This window comes from Sebastes fasciatus, chromosome 20, assembly GCF_043250625.1.
Source record: "Sebastes fasciatus isolate fSebFas1 chromosome 20, fSebFas1.pri, whole genome shotgun sequence".
In the NCBI taxonomy this organism is placed as follows: domain Eukaryota; kingdom Metazoa; phylum Chordata; class Actinopteri; order Perciformes; family Sebastidae; genus Sebastes; species Sebastes fasciatus.
The window spans coordinates 16,169,314-16,181,865 of record NC_133814.1 but is presented as its reverse complement, the minus strand read 5'-3'; the positions used below and the strand labels follow the sequence as shown (position 1 = coordinate 16,181,865).

Sequence of the window (12,552 nt, the reverse complement as noted above, 5' to 3'; positions counted from 1 at the left end):
AACATGTGCCTACACAGTCTGTGCACACTTCTTGCACCCTGCAACTGGAGCAGCTTTCTCATGGTGGTTGAGTCTGTCAGACAGGAAGTAGAGGGATGGTGAGAAAGATAAATGTATTTTTAAAGGGCAGGAAATTCCTTTTGCTAATATAAAGACACATGTTAAGGTCAGAACACTTCTTTCCCCCGTTCAAGTTCATAAGAATCTGTCACCGAGACTCAACGAGAGGATTTGTCTGCACAGATGTTTACACTGGGCCACACGGGCATCAACTTAGTTGAAAAACAAACATTTGTGGTAACTAAGTTTGGTCTAAGGGAAATGTCTGAAGTGTTCTCAGATGCTCTGTGTTTTCACACTCTTTGATCACAGTTTTTCAGTGACAGGATGCTTTTTGATGCACCATGTGACCACTTGTTGGTGAACATTATTGTCTCAAGGCATCTTGTCATAACAACCAATATGACATATTTTCTTCTTTACCACATTTCCTCTAAAAAAACCCAGTTCAGTTATTTCTAAACTTGCTGTGAACTCATTTAAAATGGAAGTTTAGCCTAAAAAAAAGGAAAATGTGACACTATCTGAATTTCTGCTATTGTTGGAGTTACAGTGTTGAATTAATTTATGTCTTACTAACTTTAACAACTGAAACCTACACTTTAAACATGTTTCCAGAAACAACTGATCTATAATAAAAGAGACAGTGATGGAATATAATAAGAACACACTCTGCTTAAGCACAATGTTGAGTATTTCCATTTTCTGCTACTTTATTCTTCTACTCCACTACATTTCAGGGGAAAATATTTTATCTTTTTTATTGTAAGGAATCCATTCACGTTTTGGTATGATTGTGTAGATATTGATGTCATACAGTGGTATTGATATTGTAAATGATTATGTTCTACCACAACTAGAATGGATTCCTTTCAATAGAAAAGATGATCTAAATGGCCATAGAGAATAATTAATTTAAAAATGTTCCTCTGCTGTCACCCTCTGGATTGTTACTGTAACAGCAGGCGAGCTATTTTCCCAGTCAACAAATGAACAGCCTTTACTTATTAAATGGCTGATATAATTACACTCTACTTCACTTATTTGAACATACAATATTTATAAATAATAATAATAATAATAATAATAATAACAATAATAATAATAATAACAATAACACAATAATAATAAATAAATAAATAAATACATAAATAAATAAACAAACAATAAAATAACACCCAAGTGCATACTTGGGATTTTCTTTAGGCTACCCAAACAAACAGCAAAGGAGATCAGTACTTGATTAATGTGGTCTGCCCTTCTCCTTTAATGACTGGGGGATTACAGTTCAAATGTATTGGCTGTGGAAACAGCATCTAACAACACCACCAGGCGTTTAATAATGCCACCAGGGTGCTCACCTGTGATGACCTTATTAAATATGATGCACTGGATTAAACTACACAAAAGAATATTAACTGGTTAAAATTATTCTTCACCTTCCACAAAATTAAAGTTTGTCTTCCTTGTACAATGCAATATTAATTAAGTGGCGTATTATCATTACATGGACAGGAGCCATTCTGCGGCATAATGACTACTTTTGATACTAAGCACATTTTATAAATTATACTTCTGTGCTTTTACTTTGGTAGGATTTTGAATATACCTGACTAGTATTTCTACTTTTTATTTCCTACTTTTACTAATTACCATTCCTAATTTTTCTACTTTTACTTGAATTTAGGATCCAAAAGTTAATTCTTCAACAGTGAAAAGAGGATGGAAATCAAGAAAACTGATAATATGATGATATTATTAACTGTTAACATTACCAGGAATATTACAACAACATTATCACGTTACATTTCTACTATTAATCGTACAAACAGTATTGCTGTAACATTTAACTTAATAAAGATAAGGACTTGGAATTTGTCAATTTTGCTTTGTGAATATGATATTTCCCAATTAAAATAAACAACTGAATGAAATCAGACTCACTACATTTACACTGTAGCCTGTGGAAAGTAAATTTACTACTTCAGTTTGACCAGAAGATGGAGCTACAAGACTCTCTTCAGCTCTCTCTAGATCTATCTGAGCCAGCTCACTGATCTTATTGTAAATGACAAATAGCCTATAACAAAGCGAATAATGTAGTTAAATGTTATTCATAGGCTACCAAACGGTCAGGATACAGGTCTTTATGCAGGGTCACGTGCCAGTTAATCCAGTATCTTTGATTTAAAAGTACATTTTAAAAGCTCTCCACTGTACAGGGACTACGACAGCTTGAAAAACAAAATGTGAGGAAGTTGTATATATGAAGTATACATGATCAGCCTATTGTAGGCTATAATGTGTGACACTTGTGATAATAACACTCTATAAAAAATATAATTTCCTAAAGGTTTCACTATATTGAAAAAATGTCAGATTTCCTCTGTAATGTTAATGAAACACATCCACATTTCATATGTGCTGCTGTTCACTGTTGGGGACAATTGATATGAATGCCTGTCACTGGTTGAGACTAGAAGACAACCAGAATCAGCTACTGAAAGACCGGAAGTAAGATGGTCTCCTTCAAAATAATAGCACAGAAATATATAATAATAATAATAGATGTATTACATTATCCAACCTTGTTAGGAATTTATCCATCTAATCTACCTAGATAGAGTGTTATTGGTGCTTGAGGGCATATATATATATTTTTTAATATTATATTTATTGTTTTTTTTTGTTCATTTTGAAACAACAGAACAAACATTCACAAACGTCCCAAATAATAACATTCTCAGTACAAAGAAACTTAACAAACCTAATATTAATCTAAAATAAGCCAGTATAGATACAGCAAAAAAATATTATATACAAAAAATTGATAAATAAGTAAAAACAATATACACAAGTAAAAAAATTTAATTAAAAACAATAAAATAAAATAAAATCTATTTATATATACATATATATATATATATATATATATATATATATATATATATATATATACTGTATACATAGCTTGAGGGCATATTAGTTACTTTCTTAAGGACACTATGGCTTTAAATCTGGCTGTGTGGTAAGAGTTAGGTTATTATGGCCATAAGATAAGCAACTAATATTGTTTTGGTGCACACAGGCCACATATGTTAAAAGTTTACCTCTGATCTACCATGTAGCCCACGAATATCCATCTAGACCAGGGGTCAGCAACCTGTGGCTCTGGAGCCACATGCGGCTCTTTAGCCCCTCTCCAGTGGCTCCCTATGGATTTTTAAAAATGGAAATGAATAACTGTTTTTTGTTTACATTTTCATTTCTCTTTATCATTGTTGTAGGTCTATGGTACGACAGTACGACAGAGTATTAGGGCCACATTGAGGAAAAAAAAATAAATCTGAGATTTCGAGAATAAAGTCGTAGTATTAGGAGAATAAAGTCATAATATTATAAAGTAGTAATTTTATGCTACTTTATAATATTATGACTTTATTCTCCTAATACTACGACTTTTTTTCTCGTAAAGTTATGACTTTATTCTCATAATATTACGACTTTATTCTCGTTAATTTCTGACTTTATTCTCATAATATTACGACTTTTTTTCTCGTAAAGTTATGACTTTATTCTCATAATATTACGACTTTATTCTCGTAAAGTTATGACTTTATTCTCATAATATTACGACTTTTTTCTCGTAATATTATGACTTTATTCTGTAAATCTCAGCTGTTTTTACCCTCAATGTGGCCCTAATACTCCGTAGTACATTTGCTCTTTGGCCCTCACTGCATTAGACTTATAAACTATATACTTAGAATATAAACTGTGTTACCGTCATCACAACGCTCAAACATTTTGCGGCTCCAGACAGATTATTACTTAATTTTTTTGCCTAAAATGGCTCTTTTGATAGTAAAGGTTGCACACCCCTGATCTAGACAGATATACATTTATAAACAACTATTTTTTATACTGCTTTATTTTGAAGGATCTCACAGGAAGAGCGTTTTTTAGAGTCGCACCTTGACAGGTGTTGTCAGTGAGCCTCAGTGAGTTCAGCCGGTGGAGCAGAGAGAGGAGCGCAGCATTACGCAGAGCATGTGGCCGAAACTACACCAGACTGCGGTGCTGAAGTTTCTGGATCTGAAGTGATTTCTTCTTCTTCAAGAGAGAAATATATATTTATAACATTTAAAGCTGCTCTTCAGACACTCAACTAGTTTGGAGCTAGATGAGCAGTAAGCAGCAGAAAGGAACCACTCAGTGATACTCTGGTTGCCATGGAGAGCAGTAAAGGATTACTCCGCTGTAAGATCGTGGTGGTTGGAGATACGCAGTGTGGCAAGACGGCTCTACTTCACGTTTTTGCCAAAGACTCGTACCCAGAGGTAAGAGACAGCATTTCATAAAGATAAACACGAGCAAAAGTCCCTAAAAAACACATAGTGCACGATGGAGTCTCCATCCAGCAGGACATTTCTTGTGAAACTTCAAAAACCTGCTGATGTTTGTTTATTTGTTTTGCACAATTTAAGACTATACAACATAACAAAACAATTAAATGAATAATATAAAGTGTATGAAGAGGCAAAAAACCCACTGGGCTTATCTGAAGCCTCCACCTAGAGACAAGATTAATATAAAGAAATAATATGACTACATAATAGTGATAATAAACAATCTAAATATATGTCATGTCATCTAAATTATGGGAAGTGACTGACACTTAAACCTTATTCCCATTTAATTAATCTAATTAGGAAGCTAATTAGAAGCTTAAATTTCAGCCAGATTTCATTGTATGTGGTGGTTGATTTTAATATAAATTAAGGAGTGTTTTGTTCTTTCTTAATGCAAACCGGCTTGGTGTTTTTTTATTCTTCGATTTAAAGATAAGTAAAGTAAACAGCTGCTTGGCATTTGCTCTTATACAACCATGGTACATTGTTACTGCTTAGAAGTAACAATGATTGTAATGAATGCACAATGTTGTAATGGAGTGATTTACACATTCTCTATATTATTTTGGTTTATGTTTAGTGTTATGTTATGTCTAATTAAAACTAAAGTTTTGTTCCTGTTTTATTGACGTCATTTAAATTAGATGCAGTCATGCCCATGGGTGATTTCTTCACGCAGGTTATGTGTTTCTCTGTAATAAGAATTTGGCTTGATCTTTGTGGTCTACTATAAATGTAAAAACAGCCAGATCAGTGCCTAGTTATTGCCACAGAAATCTCTGGCTCTGTGCGCTTTTGCGCATGGAGAGCTTCGGTGGCTGCAGGAGCAGTCTGGTCTGTAAATATACTGAAACATCACTGGTTTGACCACAACAACAACAACAAACAGTGAGCTGAACTGCTTCTAATCATACTGAATCAACACCTGCCTGTAGAGTGTGTGGAACAGAATTAAATGTACAATTATAACGTTTTCATGTGGGACTAGAAACAAAACTAAATTGAGATTTGTCAAGTATTAAATACTCTTTATCAACATGGGAGTGGGCAAATATGCTTGCTTTATGCAAATGTATGTATATATTTATTATTAGAAAATCAATTAACAACACAAAACAATGACAAATATTGTCCAGAAACCCTCACAGGTACTGCATTTATCATCAAAAGATATGCTCAAATCATAACATGGCAAACTGAAGCCCAACAGCTGTCAGTGTGTCAGTGTGCTGACTTGACTCTGACTTGCCCCAAACTGCATGTGATTATCATAAAGTGGGCATGTCTGTAAAGGGGAGACTCGTGGGTACCCATAGAACCCATTTTCATTCACATATCGTGAGGTCAGAGGTCAAGGGACTCCTTTGAAAATGGCCATACCAGTTTTTCCTCGCCAAAATTTAGCTTAACTTTGGAGCTTTATTTAACCTCCTCGGACAAGCTAGTATGACATGTTTGGAACCAATGGATTCCTTAGGTTTTTTAGTTTCATAGGTTAAAAACTGAGCCTGCTACAACCTAAAAATCGCAAATTATAATCAAGTCTGAGTTGTGGTTTTGTCTATGCTTACAGTGTATTGATGATAATAGATAAACAATAAGGGGAAATACATTTAATTGGCAGGTATTGTATCGAAAATAACAAAAAATGTATGATATCCAAAAGTAGAAGAAAGACTAGAATATCCTCTGTACTTTATTTTGCAACTGAAATTCTTGAACTGTTGAGGGTAATGAAATCAAAGCTTGGTGACCTAAATGTCTGAATTTGGAAATAGGTCAAAGCTCAGAATTGGCCTCACCTACTTTACACACACACTGAAGTAATAGTTTTCTTGTCTACCTTAAATTATGTTGATTTAAATTAACACAACACCCCTCTGAGCTTTCTTCTAATTTTAGCCCCACGTGTCTCCTTACAGAATTATGTTCCCACGGTGTTTGAGAACTACACAGCCAGCTTCGAGATCGACAAACAGAGGATCGAGCTCAACATGTGGGACACTTCAGGTAAGACGCACTTGAGTTTTGGTTTCACCCCTTTGTGTGGCGTCAAGATTATCATGCCAATGTGATGAGAGAGGTGCGCCGCGTCATCGGCCCGTGAAGGAGTAACAGGCGCTCCAGATTGGAAAGCATCTGACTCCTCGGAGCGTTCGACAACATCCAGGCTGAGGGCCAAAAACATTAGCAACCACTAAGAGTGCGTCAGGATAATTTGTTGGAAGTGAATGACACTTTTTTATGTTTTTCAATATAGATTCACATTAGCAGACACAGAACTCCATACAGTGTTTATATAACGTCAGTCCTGTCGCCACATTTAGAGTAAATTTGACACTTGTAGTTGGTTTTGAACAGCCGCTTCAGAGTTATATCAGCTCTGTGAGGATAAACAACTTGTCATTCGGCACATGCCGGCTCCAAGTAGCTGTCACAGCACAATCATCACTTATGAAAGCTGTAAATCTGGCTGCAAACAGGGACTTTTATTACAGTTACAATTTGGCATCATTGTCAAATGCATGCAACATGGCAGGTTTTTCCAGTTATCTTGAGTGTGTTGAAATGTTGATGGAAAAGTTGTTTGTCGACTCGTAGTGCTGATATGGCTTTGGGGCAGCTGTTCAGAACTGTGATATGCGAGGATTGATGTCATAATGTTGTTATTTAGTTGAGTTATTTAGCATTTTTTTTAGATTAAACTTAAAGCTTCAGTAGGCAGAATGTTTTTGGCATCATTGGGCAAAAAATCCATGATAACCTTTCAGATAACTAGACTTCTGCACCTCCTCATGGCTCTGTTTTCAGGCTTTAAAAAATCTAGCCCGTGACGGGAGACTTTGACCAATCACAGGTCATTTCAGAGAGAGAGCGTTCCTATTGGCTGTTCATTCAACGGAGGCAGCTGTCAGTTATTCGTGAACTCCGATCAAACGGTCAAACTAGGCAGCGCTGATCAAATATGAATCAATATTCTGTTGCTGTAATGTCTAGTTCTCTCCTCAAATGTTGTCAGAAACATCTTGTAGTGTACTGTTTAGCTGTAAAATGAGAAAGTTTGCTCCGGCTGGTGGGCGGCGTTTGGTATTTCCTCGAACTGATCTCAACATGGCTGCAGAGTCACAAAAAATCTAATTTTACAGCTAAAAAAGTACACTAAGAAATGTTTCTGAAAACATTTGAGGTGAGGAATAGTTATTACAGTAACAGAATATTGATTCATATTTGATCAGCGCTGCCTAGTTTGACCCTTTGATCGGAGTTCGCGAGTGATTGACAGCTGCTCAGAGACGGCAAGGCCCCAGCTCGGCTCTGATTCGTTGTTTTCCTGTGAAATCTTGCAGATGCCATTAGGAGCACCCCCTCGGGATAAAAATAACGTTTAATAAAAATATATTTTTTTAATCATATTTGCTCCATTTCTACCCATGGCAGCTTCAAAGAGCTGAGAGTTTGTGGAGCTCAAACAGTCGGATTCTCTCAGTCTCTGCATATAAGCTAACTTTCTCCACTTCAGGGCCTTTCGCATTTCATTTCCACTTACATAACGACACCCGAAAACTTGTTCTCGCACAAACTACAGAGAGCGGCTTTAATGCCCAGCGTTCCATTAACCTCCGCCCATGCAGACACACAGAAAGACCAGCTAGACGAGCTGGAGATTAAGAGCTGCAGCTGCCGAGGCTGGTGTTGCCTGTTGGTTTGCAGTGGGAGAGGCCACTCCACTGTGTTTGAACAACACCCTCTGAAATTGCTGGTTGTTTCACACACACACGCACTGAGCTGCATGGTGGATAATAACAATTACACCAAAGGAATGCTTAAACAGTAATTTCATGTGCCATTTGGGACTTTATGATGTCATATTAAAGGCATCTTCTCGCAGACAATAGAGGCTGAAAAATAGCGGAGGCTCTCCCAGGTGTGAATGCGTCTACCTGCATGGATAAGATGGAAGGTGTTTTGTCAGCAAAGCCTCACTAAGCCTTCTCCATAAATACATTTAACACAAAATCTATTTCTATGTGCTGTATACTTTAAAGAAAAGATATTACTTTTATTAAGAAATACTTTATAAAAGCTTTATGGGAGGATACACACCAGCCAAAATTGATTATTTTTACAACCTGGCAGCCCAAATACCGCATTTATTAATGGCTTTTTATTGATTTATAAAGCAATAACCATTCGCTATAACTTTGAAAATATGCTAAATTCTACTGAAAGTAGTAGAGATAAAGGTAAAGAAAATACCTTGGTGGTCATCATTTTGGAAAATAGATACTACTTTCATGTGTTTATAATAAATATGAAGCTACAGACAGTGGATGGTTATCTTAGCTTAAAGACTGGAAACGAGGGGAAACATCTAGCTTATATATTAAATATAATTAATTGGATTTCTGTCAAAAACAAACTTTGACTGCTCTAGATTATGGCAGGTGATCTGTGTCTGACCTGAGCTGGTTTCCTCCAGCTCTGAGAGGAATTGTGTGCGTTGCCTCGCAGCGTCCCTGCGAGCTATTCTGGGTCTGTCTCAGGAGACAGGTGCATCGGCACCTACATCAGTATTACCACAGTCCCCCCCGGTACCTGCCTCGTCTTACTAATGACTCAATACGGGTATTACAGTCACTTGGCGTGCTTACAAGGATGGTTTTGTGTGTGTGCGCTGCTGTAACAGTGGCTGTAATACCCTTGAGTTCTGAACTTCTGTTCTTACTTACATTTGCTATTTCTTATGCAACCACAGTTTTGTTTGAGAATGTACTTACGTCTGCTGGAGACTGTGTGTGTGTGTGTGTGAGTATTCACAGGCATGTGCAGGCATGCGTAAGAGACAGCCGGGCAAATGTTTGTTAGCATTCAGTTTGTCTGTGTATGGCGTGGCCGGTGTGTGCAGTTTGCATGACCGCAGGTGAACCGAACCAGTGGGAGACAGGCCGTGGCTGAAACTAGGAGATGGAGAAAATCAAATATCACAATATTTTTGACCAAATACCTCGATATCGATTTTGCGACCATAGAGGGCTCCAGGAATGACGTATTTTTGTAGGCCAACCAGGAAGTTAGAATCGCCCTGGTTCCCTCGACAAAAAGCAATGGGATCTTTCCATTGGGTTTTGGATTATTGCAGAAAATAAATACTGTGGTAAACAAACGGTTTATGATACTTACACGTTTTGTTCAGCAAGATCTCTACAAATGAACACCACTTTTATGATTTTTGAAGTGTGAATGCAATCGCTAGAAGTAAAAAGCTAATGTTAGGTTATAAACGGACTACACCACGGTCGCATGAACATGAGTATACACAACAAGGCTGTAAAGGAGGACGAGTCGGCGTGATGACGTTTAGTAGTCTCATTAAGCCACTTGTTAGCAACCGCCTTTTTAAAGACGTATAACGGCTTCAAAATTCACGAGTGGGGTATTCATTGATGTATTTTATGTTGTAGAACAAAATGTTAAAATCTCTTCAGCTTGTGTTAACCACAGACCTTATTTCAGGCATCTAACTAGAAACTCATTAAAAAAAAAACATTGACTTCCAGACAAGGGAACCGGAATTGCTAAAAACTGAAACTCAAAAATCTAACAAACATTATAGAAAAATTACGATTAAGTTTTGATTAAGTATCAAAACAGTTTAATTTATCATTTTGGTGGCAAAGTGGTACCAACTGCATATCAAATTCATTACAAAATGTGCCTATCAACAAAACAGATTTGTTGTAAGTGGCTTCAGAGCACCAGCGGATGCAAATACAGATGATAAAAAGAACACAAACTCATCACAGTTGTAAGCTCCTGTGTGGATAACAGATTACAGGGCAGATAAGAAGATAAGGAGTGTTGTGAGAGTGAGAGAGCGTTAGGCAAGGTGCCAGACCGAGCCTCCGAGCTGCCCGCTCATTGTGCAGAAACAAACAGTGGATTTAATTAATCAGGCACTTGCTGTGTGACCAAACACTTGCCCCCTGTCTCCTTCATTCTTCATCTCGCTACACCACCCACCGCCTCTTCAGCCTCCTGCCTCTCTCCTCTACATCCTCACATGCTCGCTTTCACACTCCCTGCCTCGTAGGTTAAACTCTATTTCTTTCTTATTCTGTCTTCCTGCCAAACTAATTTCCTCCCTCGGTTTACTCTGCGTACATCTCTGTTAGCCTTCATCGTTCTCTCAATCTCTCTGCCATCCTCATCGCTTTCTTTTTCTGTCTTTCATCATGCTGGGGTTGTATGTGGCGCTGAGTCAAGATCAAGAGGCAGAACAATATGATGAGTTTCAAAGTGTATTGTTGGCCTTGACAAACCAGCCTCACCGTTCTCCCACTCTGAATGAACTGCATATATATTAGTTAGCAATTAGTAATTCAGCAGTTATTGTGATATTTTGATTAAACTCAAATTCATTTATGAATATCATCATGTAATATAAACAAACAATAAAGGCTTTCCTACAACACAAGGTCTACGAGTCAACACACAGGTGGTGTCAGCTTAAGGCCTCTAATATTTTAGTTTATATTGTGCTTTAGTGGTGCATACAGTATTAGCAAACTAATTTGCAAATAACAAAATTGCCACATGGTGAATCTGGAAGCCTCCGGCCCTCCGAGGTCCTGGGGTCTCGGGGCAGTTGCCAGCTTTGAGATGATTCTCTGCCCAGGCCTGATAATCAGACTGAACTGTTCTTTTGTTTTGTGACATAGTGTTCATGTTGGCCAACTCTGTTTGGGAGGTTGCCCAAACCAATCAGTAGCAATAGCGCCCATTCATTCCAATGAAAATTGTTCGTCTAGCGCATGAGCCAAAAAAGTTTTCCCCGCTTCCTAGTTTGCTTTTACACACGTGTTTTTCTCCCCACGTGTTCCCACTCGGCCCATAAACATTACTGGGATGATGTTAAATATAATATAGCTTTTCTTGACTCTTGGAAAGTTTTGCAGATATAAAAGTTTTGTGGTAATTTGATACCTGAAATTGCGGTATTGGCCGACACCGAGTGCCGATCCGACACCAGTGGGTCAACAGGAAAAGCCGTAGTAGCAAGCACCAGTTAAACTTTTTGAAGACGATCAAATGCAAACACTGATTTAAGTTGTTATTTCTGTAAGTTGACATACAGCAACATGTACAGCGACGTCAATCTCATTCATGCTTGTGGCCGTGTGGCTCTGGCACAAGAAGATAATTACACATTGTACATTTTACCCCTTTTTACATCCACCGCCCTCATACACGTACAAACACAAGCAGGGTTAATTGTTCCAGGCCTAAAACAAACCCCTATATCCCCCCACCCTCCTAATGGCGAACCATACACCACCCCCACCTCTGATCTCTCTTCCCAAAAAACAAAAAGAAATACATTAAAGTCGATCATGCCGTACCCTCTTTAACTAAACTGTAAGCTGCATCCCACGCTCTGAGAGTCTTACAGTTTCCCTTTTGTACTGCTCTGTGCTGCACGGTGCTGAAAAAAAAATGTGCATTTGAAGTCGAAAGCCTGTTGGGAAACAAAATAATTTCTGCTCATAACAAATTACTAAAGTAATAAGTAAAATTGTCCTTTGAAAGAAGCTTCCGCAATATTTTAATGTGCAATGTGCCTTGTGGAGTCATCAAAAAGCAATTGTTAGCTCAAATGACCATAAAACAAAAAGACAAATTAGTCTCAATTTGCAAGCACTGTTGATTGTGATGACGCAGCAGTTGTATAGTGAGGGACCTTTTGGTCTCCAAATGAAATAAATAACAAGACTGCGAACTTAAAATGGGATCCCAGCCGACCTCTTCGGCTATAACCCAGTTTTCATGACTTGATTTACCCTTCTCTGCACTTTTTTTCCTTTTCCTCTCTTTAATTTCATTCATTCTTTATAACTCTGGCTGCCAACCTCTCACCGGTCTCTTCTCCACTCTGTTTCCAACAAGCCAAGGTCAGGAGTCCCACTCTATTGGGGCACTGCCCTCTCAGCACTCTTGCACTTGATTAGCTTACCTTGCGTTTTCTTTGTCAGTCTCTCTATCTGTCTTTATGTCTCTCCTCCACTTCTCACTAAATCTTTTT

The 12,552-nt window shown here is 37.6% G+C and overlaps 1 protein-coding gene across 1 annotated transcript in view; it reads left to right on the top strand.

Annotated features, from left to right (window-relative positions):
• The first annotated feature begins 4,064 nt into the window (after positions 1 to 4,064).
• The window catches only part of LOC141758678 (rho-related GTP-binding protein RhoN-like), a 33,295-nt gene continuing 24,807 nt past the window's right edge, over positions 4,065 to 12,552 (top strand). Inside the window, exons 1-2 of the mRNA XM_074620296.1 lie at positions 4,065 to 4,400; positions 6,395 to 6,482. Of these exons, the coding sequence (XP_074476397.1) occupies positions 4,293 to 4,400; positions 6,395 to 6,482 (196 nt within the window). The 5' untranslated portion in view covers positions 4,065 to 4,292. The remainder of the gene's footprint in view (positions 4,401 to 6,394; positions 6,483 to 12,552) is intronic.